General features: G+C 37.4%; 1 protein-coding gene and 1 pseudogene across 1 annotated transcript in view; both read left to right on the top strand.

The window, feature by feature from the left end:
* Nucleotides 1-13,749, top strand: part of Acss3 (acyl-CoA synthetase short chain family member 3) — a 178,551-nt gene that overhangs the window by 30,528 nt on the left and 134,274 nt on the right. Inside the window, exon 2 of the mRNA XM_006983348.4 lies at nt 5,477-5,621. Within this exon, the coding sequence (XP_006983410.2) occupies nt 5,477-5,621 (145 nt within the window). The remainder of the gene's footprint in view (nt 1-5,476; nt 5,622-13,749) is intronic.
* Nucleotides 11,327-11,703, top strand: LOC102920554 (large ribosomal subunit protein eL38 pseudogene; annotated as a pseudogene).

Here is a 13,749-nt window from a genome sequence, read left to right as displayed (position 1 = left end):
TTTGGAGCAACACAGTTCAGCTGAGATTCATTCTGGATGAGGACTCAGAGGCTTCCAGTCTGAGGAAACAGGACCAGCTGAGGAACTGGTGAGGTGAGATAGCTGTGGCTTATTCTGTCTCTCTGATCTACCAGCATGGACCCCAATAACTCGTCTCGGGTTTGATTTTATTAATAAGAACTTTTAAGATTCCTGCTACATGTATGTGTGTGTGTGTGTGTGTGTGTGTGTGTGTGTGTGTGTGTGTGTGTGTGTGTATGTAAGTTTGTACATGTGAGAGCACACATGTGGAAGTCAGATGGTAATGTTTAGGAGCTGATTCTGTTTTTCCACCTTACTTATGTTTGTGAGACAAGAGGATCTCATGTAGCCCAGAATGATTTGAACTCAATATGAACCTAGGATAAACTTAACCTTCTAATCCTCCTGTTCCCACCTCCAGAGGGCTGGAATGACATGATTGTGTCACCATGCAGTGTTGAGGTTCTAACCAAGGGCCTTTGGCCTGGTTGGCAACCACTCTACCAATGAAGCTACATCTCTAGTCCCTCTGCCTTGCTTATGAAGCAGGATCTGTTTTATTTCTGCCTTTTTCCAGAATTGCTGGCCCACAAGCTTTTGGATAGTCCTGCTGTCTCCACCTTGAACCTCCCATTAGGAGGACTGTGATTCCAGATAAACCACTGTCTCGCCCATGTGTGCTGGGACTAACAGGTTATGGGGCTTTTATTCTCCACGCCATCTTCCCACGATACAGTTGCTCCAATGGGATTTATGCATGTGAAGAATGGGCCCGGGGCTGGAGAGATGGCTCAGAGGTTAAGAGCACTGACTGCTCTTCCAGAGGTCCTGAGTTCAATTCCCAGCAACCACATGGTGGCTCACAACCATCGGTAATCAGATCTGGTGCCCTCCTCTGTATACATAATAAATAAATAAATCTTTAAAAAAAATGGGCCCAAGAATAAAGATTAAATAAAAACTAGGGCCTTCTTGTTTTTATTCCGGGTGGAAAATACACTTCTTACTTTCTTTATGTTAAACACAATGAAAAAGCCAGAATTTTGTATTTCGAGCACAGATAAGAAGACGGCTGACAAATGAGGGCAACCAACGAAGAATTCAGGGGCATAAGAAGAAATGAGGTCTCTGGGTTTTCTTTGTGCTTCTGTAACACAACCTGCGTGCTGGAGAAGCTGACAATCAGGAAGGACTATGGAACACACACTTAAAAATGAGCTACAACAAAAACTTCTCTCTTGGGAAAAAGCAGCAGGAAATGGAAAGCCCACCTGTAGAGAAAACTCTAAACGTATCCTAATCCATTCCAACACCACAGAAATATTGGTTCTAATACAGTCTTCACTAGGACAAAACAGAGTATTAGTCTTTATTTTTATTTATTTATTTATTTATTTATTTATTTATTTATTTATTTATTTTGGTCACGCTGTAAGGAAACAATCCCACAGCACTGACTTCTCTGCTGATGTCTGCTAAGTTTATGAGCTAGTTAGAACTTTTATTCTGGTTAAGTTAAGGAGGTCACATGATGAACAATAATGTAGGAACACTCACTGTGGATGGAGAAAAAGAATCTAGTTGAAGCTTGACATTTCATACCAGCTCATCTCCCAGGGGTATCAAGGAATCCTAGTAGTAACAGGGAATGAAGTGTCTCCCTTTCCAACCACACTGTGCCAGCAAAAACGAGAAGATTGAAAGTTTATGTTTGAATAGGCTACAGAGAGATATAATACTTTGTTATGTATATATATATATATGTATATATATGTATGTGTATGTATATATAATATATAATATGATACAGAGATATGTCCAAGGTACAATAAAAACATTATTTTTATACTGAGGACCAGGGAAATGTCAGCATGAATGACAAAGACAATCAAATAGATATGACACTTAGATGACATCACTATTGGACTTATCTCAGAAGGATTTTAAAGCGGCCACCATTAAATATGCTTCAAGTAATTATAAGCACATTTAAAGAAAATAGAAATCTACAGCCAATTAATTAAAGAGAAAAAAGATAATTAAGTAGGATTTGGGAACTTGAAAATTATAAAAAAGAAGTAAAAAGAAAATGCTGCTGAATGGGCTGTATATAGCAGAGCTGAATGGAGATCGTATATAAGTTATCAGTGAGCTAGAGAACAGGAAAATAGCATTACTTATAAGCAATGAATAAACATGACGTCACAACATTGACACCCATCTAGATGTCTAACTATTTTGATTTCAAATATTCCTTTCTACGATTCCTAACTAAATGCCCTTGGTATCCTTAGGTCACTGCTCACTTGATTTTTAAAAAGGGGTAGTAAATTAACCTGGATCCGTAGTGTTATTTTCCTTGAAGTGTTACTGATATTTTTAGTTCACTCATTCATTAGCTACTCACTGAGTCCATAGTGTATAGAAAGCACACAGGAGATTATTGGATTATTAGGATGACATGGTCTCAGCTCTCAGATAGTTTATAGTATAACAAAGAAAACGTATAATAGATCACAGTTAATATAATGTGGCAAGTACTATTACAGAAAAACAGATGTAGAGCTTTGGAAATTCTTGGGGTTGGTTGGTACTAAGTGAAGTATAGACATGGAAGTATTTGCTGACTGAATTTAAGAAACTACCTATTTTTAAATCAATATTATTTGATTGTGTAAAAGCAGTTGAAGAAAAATGAACCAGGATAAACAAATCAGTTATTTATGTCATCTAAAAACATGACTTTATCCCGAAACTTAAGGAATGATATTTAATTATTTTAAACATCATTTCACATACAACTAAGCATGGATTGGCCAGTTTGAGAACACTCTTAATGCCTTCTGTATGTCTTCTACCTTGGAATATATTAAACTTTTCATATACAACACCAGTACTGTTCATTGTTTCTAGAATTTGTTTGCTGAATCCACATTTTGCTCATATGTACACTAAAGCTCCTGCCTTGTATTGGCTGACATTGTATTAGGCTAAAACAAAACTAGATGAATGGCAATCAATAACAGTCTTCACTAATAGCCTACCATTAAGAGTAATTTGTTTCCCCCATGGCACTCCTTTGGAGAAAACTAAATTTTCATTTGTAAGTGGCTATCAATTTGGAGATAGTTCTGGGTTAGGGTTCAGAGCATGTGTCCACTTTTTTTCAGCTCAAGACCTCATCTGATGCAGACTTTCCTCCTAGAAACACCTTAATTGTATTCCATAAGTTTGGGTATATTTTGTATTCATTTTTATTCATTTATAGAAAATTTTTATTTTCTTTTTTTATATCTGTTTTTTTTTCATTTTTCACTCAATAGTGAGTTGTTCAGTTTTTATGAATTTATAAGTTTTCTGCTGTTTCTATTGTTGGTATCCAGCTTTCATCCATAGTGGTCAGATAGGATTCAGGGTGTTCTTTCAATTTTTTTTTGTATCTGTTGAGACTATCTTTGTGTCTGAGTATGTGGTTAATTTTGGAGAAAGTTCTACGAGCTACAGAGAAGAAGGTATATTCTTTTGTATTTGGGTGAAATGTTCTACAAATATCTGTTTGGTCCAGTTGGCTTATAATGTCTGCTAGGTCCAGCATTTCTCTGTTTAGTTTTTGTCTGGATGACCTGTGTATTGGCAAGAGTGGATTATTGAAGTCTCCCACTATCAGTGTGTGAGAGTCAATATATGATTTAAGCTGTGGTAGTGTTTCTCTTTTGAACTTGAGTGCCCTTGTCTTTGGCACATAGATGTTTGGAATTGCAATGTCCTCTTGGTGGGTTTTTCCTTTGATGAGTATGTAGCATCCTTTCCTATCCCTTCTAATTAGATTGAGTTGAAGCTCATTTGGGCAGAGAGTAAAATAGCAACACCAGCTTACTTCTTAGGTTCATTTTCTTGGAATATCTTTTCCATCTTTTACTATGAGGTGAATTCCTAATTTTTTTTTTCATTTCAAGTTTTGCCTCACATTTAGTTTTCTTTATTGATTCTATTTCCAGTTGCAAATTTTTTGAACTGTTTTCATTTCATTCTGCAGTTTGGCTGTGTTTCCATAGATTTCTTTAAGGGATTTATCCATTTTCTCTTTAACAGCTTTAAAAAACATGTTCTTAAAGGCTATTCTGAAGTCCTTGTCTTGTGCTTTAACTATGTTGTATTTCTCACAGCTAACTATAGTTGTGTTGCTGGGCATTAGTGAGGACATTTTGTCTTAGCTGTTATATTTCTATGCTGGCTTCTAGGCATCTGGGTTGTTATTGGTGGAAAACTAGATGTTGATATCTGGTCGTGTTTGTTGGGTTGGTATTACATCCCTTTGTTACTGTTGCCCTCTCGTGATCTTAGGAAAGTGTGATGGCTGTGGATTGCATGGTAGAGAATGCGTCTGAGGTCCTGCCAGGAGTGGACACTACGGGTCTTGATTAGAATGTTTCTTTGAGTTGGGAGCTGACACTTAAGGATGGAGATAGGCTAGAAGAGGGTTTCTGAGGGGGTCCACAGGAGGGGGGAAAGCAGGTTGTGAAACCAGGATCAGCTTAGTGTCCTGGGATTGGGAGCAGAGAGGGAGGAGAGGCCACAGCTAGTAGTCTGCCACAGAGCTGAGGATGAGAATGGGGGATTGGATTTGGAGGAGAGGAAGATGAGCGAAGGTCTAAAGATCACCTACCTGCCTCACTGGCCTCTGGAAAGATTTTATTTGATATAGGTTACAGTTCATCACCTAGAGAGTCAAGGCAGCAACTTGCAGCTAAAAACTGCAGCAGAGACTGTGGAAGAATTCTACTTATTAACTTGCTTCCCCTTGCTTGCTCTATGTAACTTTTTATACAGTTCTGGTCCATCTGACCAAGGATGGTACAGTCCACAGTGGGCTGAAAACACTCCTGTTCATTAATAATTAATAAATGCCTCCAAAGACATGTAAACAAGACAATGCAATGGAAACAATCCTTCAATGAAGTTTCACTCTTTCCAACTGTGCCAAGTCGACAACTGAAGCTAACTATGACAATATATTTCAAAGAACTGACTTTTTTAGGGTTTTGTCTACTTGTAAAAGCTAGCAGAATGTCCACCATACATCTACCATTTTCCCTTTTCATAATCTCTAATGCTTCTCTACCGAAGTTATATAGGATTCATTTTACCTCTATAAATATTACTCAGGTTCTGTAGACTCCACTTTCATCCTAAGCAATAATATCCACAAAGCTGTCAGTTGAAAGTACAAAGTGTATTTTTTCCTGTTATACATTAATATAAATCCATATTTATTAAAGTAAAAATGTTCTCCGGATGTCATTCTAAATATGTGTTTTACCACCATCATTTCCCAGCATGAAGTACTGTAGAAAACACTGTCCTAAAGACATCCATCTCAGCTAGATATGGAGTACAGAGGTTACACAAAATATTGTGAAAACAGTCATTAATTTTTCTTTGCAATGTGTTTCAGGTTTGTGGAAGGGATGCTTAATATTTGTTACAATGCTATTGATCGGCACATTGAAAATGGCCAAGGGGATAAGATTGCCATCATCTATGACAGTCCTGTTACAAATACTAAAGCAACTATCACCTATAAGGAAGTCTTGGAGCAGGTAATGTCCCAAACTTTCTCTCCATATTGGCTATTATGTAGAGGTTATGTAGCTAATGTATGTTCTCATTCTATAACCGTTTTAAATATATTACTGTGTTCTAATGATTTTTTATAATCTTGGAAGTGGACACTGATTACTTGTGATCAACTTTAGTTTTTTCTTAATCCCTTCGTTCACATTTTATAGTAGTGAAAGGTACTCATATTACTTGGAAAGGCATGTAAATGTTTAGAATAGTTTTAAATGTTCTTCTGACTTTGCGTTCCCCCCTTATTGTCACCACTGGGACTAGTGAAGCCTACTCCTTGTTTTTATGTGATTGATGGTCTCCCACATGCTCTCCTTACCCTGCACTGTTCATGTTAGATTATCATCTAAATCTTTTTCTTACCCATTTTCCTTAAAATTACAAATTTCCCTATTTTTCATTTCCCTGGTTGCTGGGGATGTTGAACACTTTTAAAAGTATTTTCTGGCCATTTTTCTTTTTTCTTTTGAGAACTCTCTGTTGAGTTTGGTAGCCTAATTTTAACTGGGTCATTTGTTTTCACGGCTCTTTGTTTTTGAGTTCCTTGTAAAGCCTTAATATTAATCTTCTGTTAGAAGTATAAGCTGGCAAAAGTTCTCACTGTGGCTTTCTTCTTTATTTGGTTGGAAGGGAAAATGGCAAAGGAAGAGATGATGTAATTATATTTTAATTAAAATGTATTTTTAAAATAATGTCATTTGGAGAGTAAAATCCAGACTCTTATGGCATAAGACACTTTGAAATCCAACCACAACATCCTTTCCAGTGTTTATTTCCTATTATTATTAGCCATCTGTACAACTTCTCATCTTCCTTCTTACCTTCCTCTTTCTTCTTGGATGTGGTGTGTGGATGTGTATGCATATGAGTGGCCAAAAATGCAACCAAAAAGGAGTGCTGCACTCCATTGTTGGGTGTACTGGTTGTTGTTCTGAAACACACACAGAGTTGACACTGGAGTCAGCGTGTTCATAATATATGAGAGTCACAGCGCTAACGTAAGAAGAAGTAGAAGCTGTCTGAAGTACTGCACTCTTTAGTATAGGTTTGCATTTTCACATTTTGGAAGAGGCATTATCTGTGGTTGAAAAAGTACTCCTGTGATTTTGGCACACTGCCACAATCGCATTTTCCGAATTTGAAAACTTAAGATAATTGCACATTTTAATTGATGTTAGATTGTACAGAATTTGATGTTTATTCCTGCCTTGTAATACCTTTATCTCTGTTAGCCCACTGAATTTGATGCATATACAAACGTCAGAGTCAAAGAGGAAATCTTTAAGGAAATCTTAAGCAGTGAGAGCGTGGACTTTTTCTGTTGCTTTCTCTTTAAATTACGTAACCGTCTAAGATCGCCACACGCGCATGTTTTTCTCAGAATCTTTCTGCTAAGTCATCTTCTTTACTCATGCTGAATCTGGACTCTGAGACTCTTTTGACTTCGGTGCTAGTTCATTGGTTTCGGTTTACCCTGACATGAACATCCTTAAGAGGGCAGTTCCTCTCAGCGGCTGTCAGTCCCTGGTTCTCCAGGCTTTCTGCTCCAAAGTATTCAAGGAAGAACTGTTCCACGCAGAGAGAGGGGCGTTGTTCTGTTGCTTTTATTACCTGCTCCCAACTCCCCACAGTCTCCATTTTATTAAGTGAGGAAGACAGAGAAAGATTTAATGAGCAATGCCATTGAGAACAAACAGAAAGAACAATCTTTGCACCTGGGCTCATTTCCTCTGCCTTCGTTCATTTTTTTTTCACTTGGCATTTTGGATGGGTAAAACTTGATTTCAGTTTCTTAATATCTCTTATTTAATTAATAAACTGCAAATTTTAGGCTAACTTGCCTCAGTGATAAGAAAGACTGACAGTTTTAAAGGAGGGGTCAGAGCCTTTCCGAAGTGGCTGTGTTATCTGCATGTCTGATTATTTTAAACAACCCTTGGCTGAGATGTTTGTCTAGGGATTAGAGACCTGTTTAAGGTCCGCCCTCTATTCCGTATATGTTTACCTTTTGATTATCAAATTTCGTTTGGAATGAAGGATAACATAACTGGACAAATCTCTTATTACCAAGTGCTGAGAAAATATATAAATATGAAAATTCTACACACCAATCAGAGATCCCCCCTCTTCCCACCGATTGGTGTGTAAAATGAATGAAAAAAAATTCTTAATAAAAAAAGAAAGCTAAGGTAAAATAGATTTTAAAGGGAAGAGTAACATAAATTATCTGCTCTGGTAAGTGTTTAGAGCTGATTTTCAGTAGGTTTTACTAGGGATAGATGCTCTCAGTCTAAGGGAATAATAAATTATATCCAATAATAACCCATAATACCTTGGAAAAGTCCCTTCCTTTACAAAGAATAATATAATTCTCTTTGAAAAAATATGAAAATTCAATTGTAATACATAGTCAGAGTAGGACTAGGTTCTATACTCTGTGGAAAAACATAGAAAATCACTGGTGTTTGGTATTGCTTCCTCAGCTGTATCAATTGCCTGTGCTGATTTATTATCTTTTATCTTTAATTTTTAAGTGTATGAGTGTCTTTTTTTCCTGCATGTATATGTGCACATATATGCCCTCCGAGGCCATAAGAGGTCTCATAGTCTTCTGTGAGAACTGGAATTACAGACCACTGAGAGCTGCCATGCAGTTACTAGGACTTGAACCTGAGTTCTCTGGAAGCACAAACAGTGCTCTTAACAACTGAGCCATCTCTCCCGCCAGCCCCTGTGATAACTAATTTATAAAGACAAAACATTTATTTGGGGCTACCCTTCAAGATTGCATGGACCTATTTCTTTGGGCCAGTGATGTGTAGTGGATGGCGATGGTGGTGCATGTGTGGTGAAGCCAACTGCTCACCTCACGGCTGGGAGTCAGAAAAAAAGGGGGAAAGCCAAGGAGCCATGACCTTCTCTGCAGACACAACCTTAGTGACCGGAGGAAGCTCCACCCTCTACAGGTTCCATGACTTCTTTCTGTAGTACTACTCCGGAGGCTGAACCTTGGTGCAAATATCTTGGACAGAGACTTTTGGAAACCATAGTTTTACCTAATGGGGTCAAGAGTAAATAGGATTTAGTAAAACTTCCTGATTGACAACTAGATTTAGTCCAATTGCTTATTTTGTACTTGAAATGAGTTTTACACTCTCCAGGTATCTTCTGACTCATGTTGTCTGTTCTGTTTTATCATCTTTAATATCTTCTCTGATCATATTAACTATAAGTGTTCTTCCCCACACTGCTCAATAGCCCCCTTTCGCTGTCTTATTTATTACTCAATATTGTTCCTTGGGTTTTATGCATATGCTTGTGAGTGGTGCTGCTAATTTCAACATGTAAGGTTTATAAGGACAGACATGTTTGTTTTATCTGTAGAATGTTGCCACACGCATAGTGAATATGTATTGAATTATGAATGAGAGAGTGAATGAATGGATGAGTGAATGCACTACCATTTGAAATTTTAAAGTTTACTGTATTTTGTTGAATGGAATTCTCTAGTATATACATTAGAAACAGAACTTGAACACCTTTCCTAACTTATTTTTATTTGGCTTGGTTCTCCAAGATATATGGATTCTCTTTGGGTTCTTCAAAATAAGCAGCTGAGAAATCTGCATGCTGGGAAACATGCATATACTTATTGTACTCCTTTAAGGTTAACAGATTATTTTAATAAATCTCAGTGAAATCAAAGGCATGTGTGTTTGTACGAGCAGACATATATTATGTTGAATGTCACTAATTTAACATTGAATTTATCATTGTGATAATGATATATTACTAATATATCATTAAATTATGATTTTAGGTTTTGTTATTCCAGCAATTATGAATTTTTGTGTGTGTTCACTAAGTAAAAAGGTGACCTTCCATGAAGGGCACCTGAGAATTTTTTCATGAATAAAGCTATATGAGGGAAATTGATAAAACATAGTGTGTGTTAAAATTTCCAGATCTAATCCACCTAAAGTGCCTATTATCTTTATTAAAGGTAATTTTTGCAACATAATTATAGCTGTAGTTATAATTATGAAGGCTTAATAATTTAGCAGAGAAAATTACTCTGTAATCATGGGCTATGTTTCATGAAAAGTCCACTTCCAATCCCTGCTCTTCAGAATGCTCTCTTCAAAGTATGAAATCCATCTGCTCAGAAATAGGTCAGGAGAAAGCAGTCGGATGCTCTCTTATCATTGACATTGATATTATTCTTAAGCAGACACCCAAAAGCCAAGGCACAGTATTGTCCACTCAAATCTATCCCTGCTAGTGATGGCCTTGTTGAGAGAAAAGGAGGCATTATTTCATCTATTTTATATCTCAAGGTACCCAAATAAATACTAAAAGGCAAATGAGCACTAAAATGCCACTAAAAAGTTTATGTCTGTAAGACAAATTATTGTTTTGATGCTTGGTAAGTAGATAAGAGTGATGCTAATGTATGTAGATTGTATTGCAATCACGCATGTATTTCTTTCCAGTATGCAATGTGTTCAGTTTTATATATGGTTTTAAATAAATATCAAATGCTATCCATATACATTATTAAGTTTTTTACAAATAATGTCTGTATGTTACTAGATCAGGAAGCACAGTATTCCAAGCTTCAGTATACCAGAAGCCCTCATTATCACTCCCTTAGTTATTTCTCATCCAGTCCCTACATGAATGCAACTCTGACATGTACAGACCATTCATGAGATATGCTTATGCTTAAACTTTATAAAATTGAATGACGTAATATTTTATGTTTATGGCTTTTCTCTCCCAACTTTCTGTTTCTGACATTCATTTCATCCCCAGAGGCCGTGGTCTGGTTATTTGGGAAGTGCCTGTCTAAGAGCATTGCCATTCTTGGTGTTGACCCGCATACATTTGGATTGGGATACATTTAGGAGTGAGGTGTTTAGTTCAGTTATGGCTCACGCCGAGAGTGATTCGCTATTGCACAGTGGCTGTAGCAACTTTCTGTTCCTCCCTGCTGAATGAGAATATAATATTCCAACACTGTTGACAGTTGCATGCCTATTGAATTGGGGCCCTTTTGATGAATGTGTGTTCCTGTGTGGCAATGACACATTGTGGCTTTAGTTCATTTTTTTCCAAGAGGTGATGGAGCTGAGCTTTCTTATCCTGGATGACCCACCCTTTTACACCCTCTTTTTAGAAGTTCTCACTCACAGCCTCCACCTAGTCACTTTTGTCCAGGATTGCTAGTCTGCCACGTTTTCAGATTTGGGGAGGAACCATTTTTCACAATTAAGAGAAAGCTTCCTCAATATTTTAAGTTCTTAGGAAAAAGGATGAAGATTTTAAAACACAAGTTTTAGAATTTACATGATTTTATGAATCTGAAGCTGAGAAGATTTTTTTCTGTTTTTAAGGTAACTAATGAAAAAAAAAAATACACCTTGATGTTCTTCCTAGCTACTCTTTGAAACAATTTGGATACAAATACTCTCTGGCACAATGTCTTGAAAGAGGAAACATGATTTCCAATGTTTAAGGCAGATAAAAACAAAAACCTACAAAAATAATCTGGGTTGATACTAATATTAAAAGGCTTTGGCTAGCTGGGCGGTGGTGATTCATGCCTTTAATCCCAGCACTCGGGAGGCAGAGCCAAGTGGATCTCTGTGAGTTCAAGGCTAGCCTGGTTTACAGAGTGAGATCCATGATGGCAAAACTACACAGAGAATTCTTTTTCCGTTCTCTTCGGTTCTCGCCGCTGAGCGGTCTCCAGCGCCGAGCATCGGTCGCCATGCCTCGGAAAATTGAGGAAATCAAGGACTTTCTGCTCACAGCCCGGCGGAAGGATGCCAAATCTGTCAAGATCAAGAAGAACAAGGATAATGTGAAGCTCAAGGTTCGCTGCAGCAGGTACCTTTACACCCTGGTCATCACAGACAAGGAGAAGGCTGAGAAGCTGAAACAGTCCCTGCTCCCTGGTTTGGCAGTGAAGGAGCTGAAATGAACCAGACCTCTCTGTTTTGACCATTAAAACTCCTGAAAAGTCAAAAAAAAAACAAAACAAAACAAAAAAACAAAAACAACAACAAAAACTACACAGAGAAACCTTGTCTTGAAAAAAAAACACACAAAAAAAAATGGCTTTGGTTAAATTGATTTTGAGTGATCAAGTCCAAAAATTTTTCATAATCCTTTTTGTCCTTGTGAGTCAATTTTATGATGTAGTGTTTTACACACACACGCACGCACGCACGCACGCACGCACGCACGCACGCACGCACGCACACATGCATGCACGCACACACACAATGCCTTTTAGCAGAAGCACTTGTATTTAATTTAAAAACAAGTTATAATCAACTTAATACTAACTTGAGTTGCTTCAAAAATCTTCACAACTTAGAAAATTTGTTAGATTTGGAGATTATTCAAAATAAAGGAAACAAGTCAGAGTCCGATTTTAATAGACAATATAAGGAAACTACTCACAAAAAGGAGGCAACAATGCTTTAATATTTGCTATTTCCCCATTTTCCAGTATTTAGAATCACTTATTCAAAATGAAAGCTGCCTGGTATTTTTACATCAATCTAAAATAGCAGCAATACAACAAGCCCCTTTAATTTTCTCAGCTTGGTTTTGGGAGATGATATTATCTCTGAAATCAAGATTACTGTTTGGAGTAAAAACCAGCTTCCTGCCACTTCCTGATGTACCAGATGCTGTCTTTCCACCGTGAGACCCAGAGCATCTTCCGTATAATTTCCTCCAAAGGACTAGCTTCTTCTCCCCTTTTACTCAACTTGTTAACATCCCAATGTGATCTCTTGAATGGAGAAAAGAATCCCATGGGTAAGAGCAATATTTTATTCATCTTTTAACCTACACAGTAGCTGGAATAGGCTTCCCACAGAGAAGGATCATATCACACGCTGATAGAGTTCAGGAATAGAACATTCAATAACATTCATTAAAAAGTAAAGACGAGCCTAATCTGTGACTAAGAGAAATAATTATTTCTAAAAATATCATTGTCCTCCCACATTTTAATTTCCAAATGAGGATTTTTATTTTTAATGGGTGAACACAGTCCCTATTTTACTGTGTTCCCTCACTTTGAAGATCCATATCCTGCCCTATTTAAAGCTCTGCTTATGACATTTTCCCTGTGGTGTCATCTTCAAACCCTGGAAAACTAGTGCAGTCTTTATTCTTGTATTTTCTTAGTGAATTTGTCCTACACATTGGTAGACTTTACTAAATGACTTGTCTGCAAGATGGCTCACCCCTGAGCTATCAGCAAGTCAATTCAACAAAATCAGTAGGCTCTTTCCTTTAGATTCCTTTTTCTGGAACTAAAATGATGAAATCAAATGTATTTATGCAAGGCACACGTGAAATATCCCATCCACATATTGGCACTTTGGGTACATTATGAGTTCCAATAGTGAATAATACTGTTTTTGTGTACAGGGCAAACAAATTGTTTTTGGGAAAATACATTATGAAGTAAAAAGATAATTCACTATAACAAAAGGAAAAGGAAAACAATGTCTATCAAGGGGCTTGGGTTGCTTCATTCGAGAGATATTTCCAAAGTAGAGGCTTGTCACCAACCAAATAGACCTTCAGCCAAGCCGTGAGCAAAATGTAACGAAAAACATTTGAATATTTACATGAAAGTTTTGTTGTGCAGAGACTGTGAAACTAAAGTAGACCTGGCCCATTGGGAAATCTAGAGGAGAGTGGTAGACGGTCATGACGGGAAGACAGACCATGTAGAAACATACAGACCAAGATCAAATGAGGTGTTATATTGTGTACCCTAATAAATTTGCCTGAAGATCAGAGAACAGAACAAGCCATTAGATTAATCAAAGAAAGCAGTCAATGGTGGCACACACCCTTAATCCTAGCACTCAGGGGGCAGAGATCCATCTGAATCTCTATGAGTTCAAAGCCACCCTGGACTACATGAGATGGACTTAGTCTAGGAGAGAAACAGAACCAGGCAGTAATATAACACACACCGTTAATCCCAATACTAGGGAGTCACAGGCCTGTAATCCCAGCACTAGGAAAGTTGAGACAGGAAATGATATGAGTGGGCAGAGA

This window comes from Peromyscus maniculatus, chromosome 18 (assembly GCF_049852395.1).
Source record: "Peromyscus maniculatus bairdii isolate BWxNUB_F1_BW_parent chromosome 18, HU_Pman_BW_mat_3.1, whole genome shotgun sequence".
Lineage (NCBI taxonomy): Eukaryota > Metazoa > Chordata > Mammalia > Rodentia > Cricetidae > Peromyscus > Peromyscus maniculatus.
Note: the sequence above shows the minus strand (reverse complement) of the source record. Positions and strands in the feature narration are given on the sequence as shown.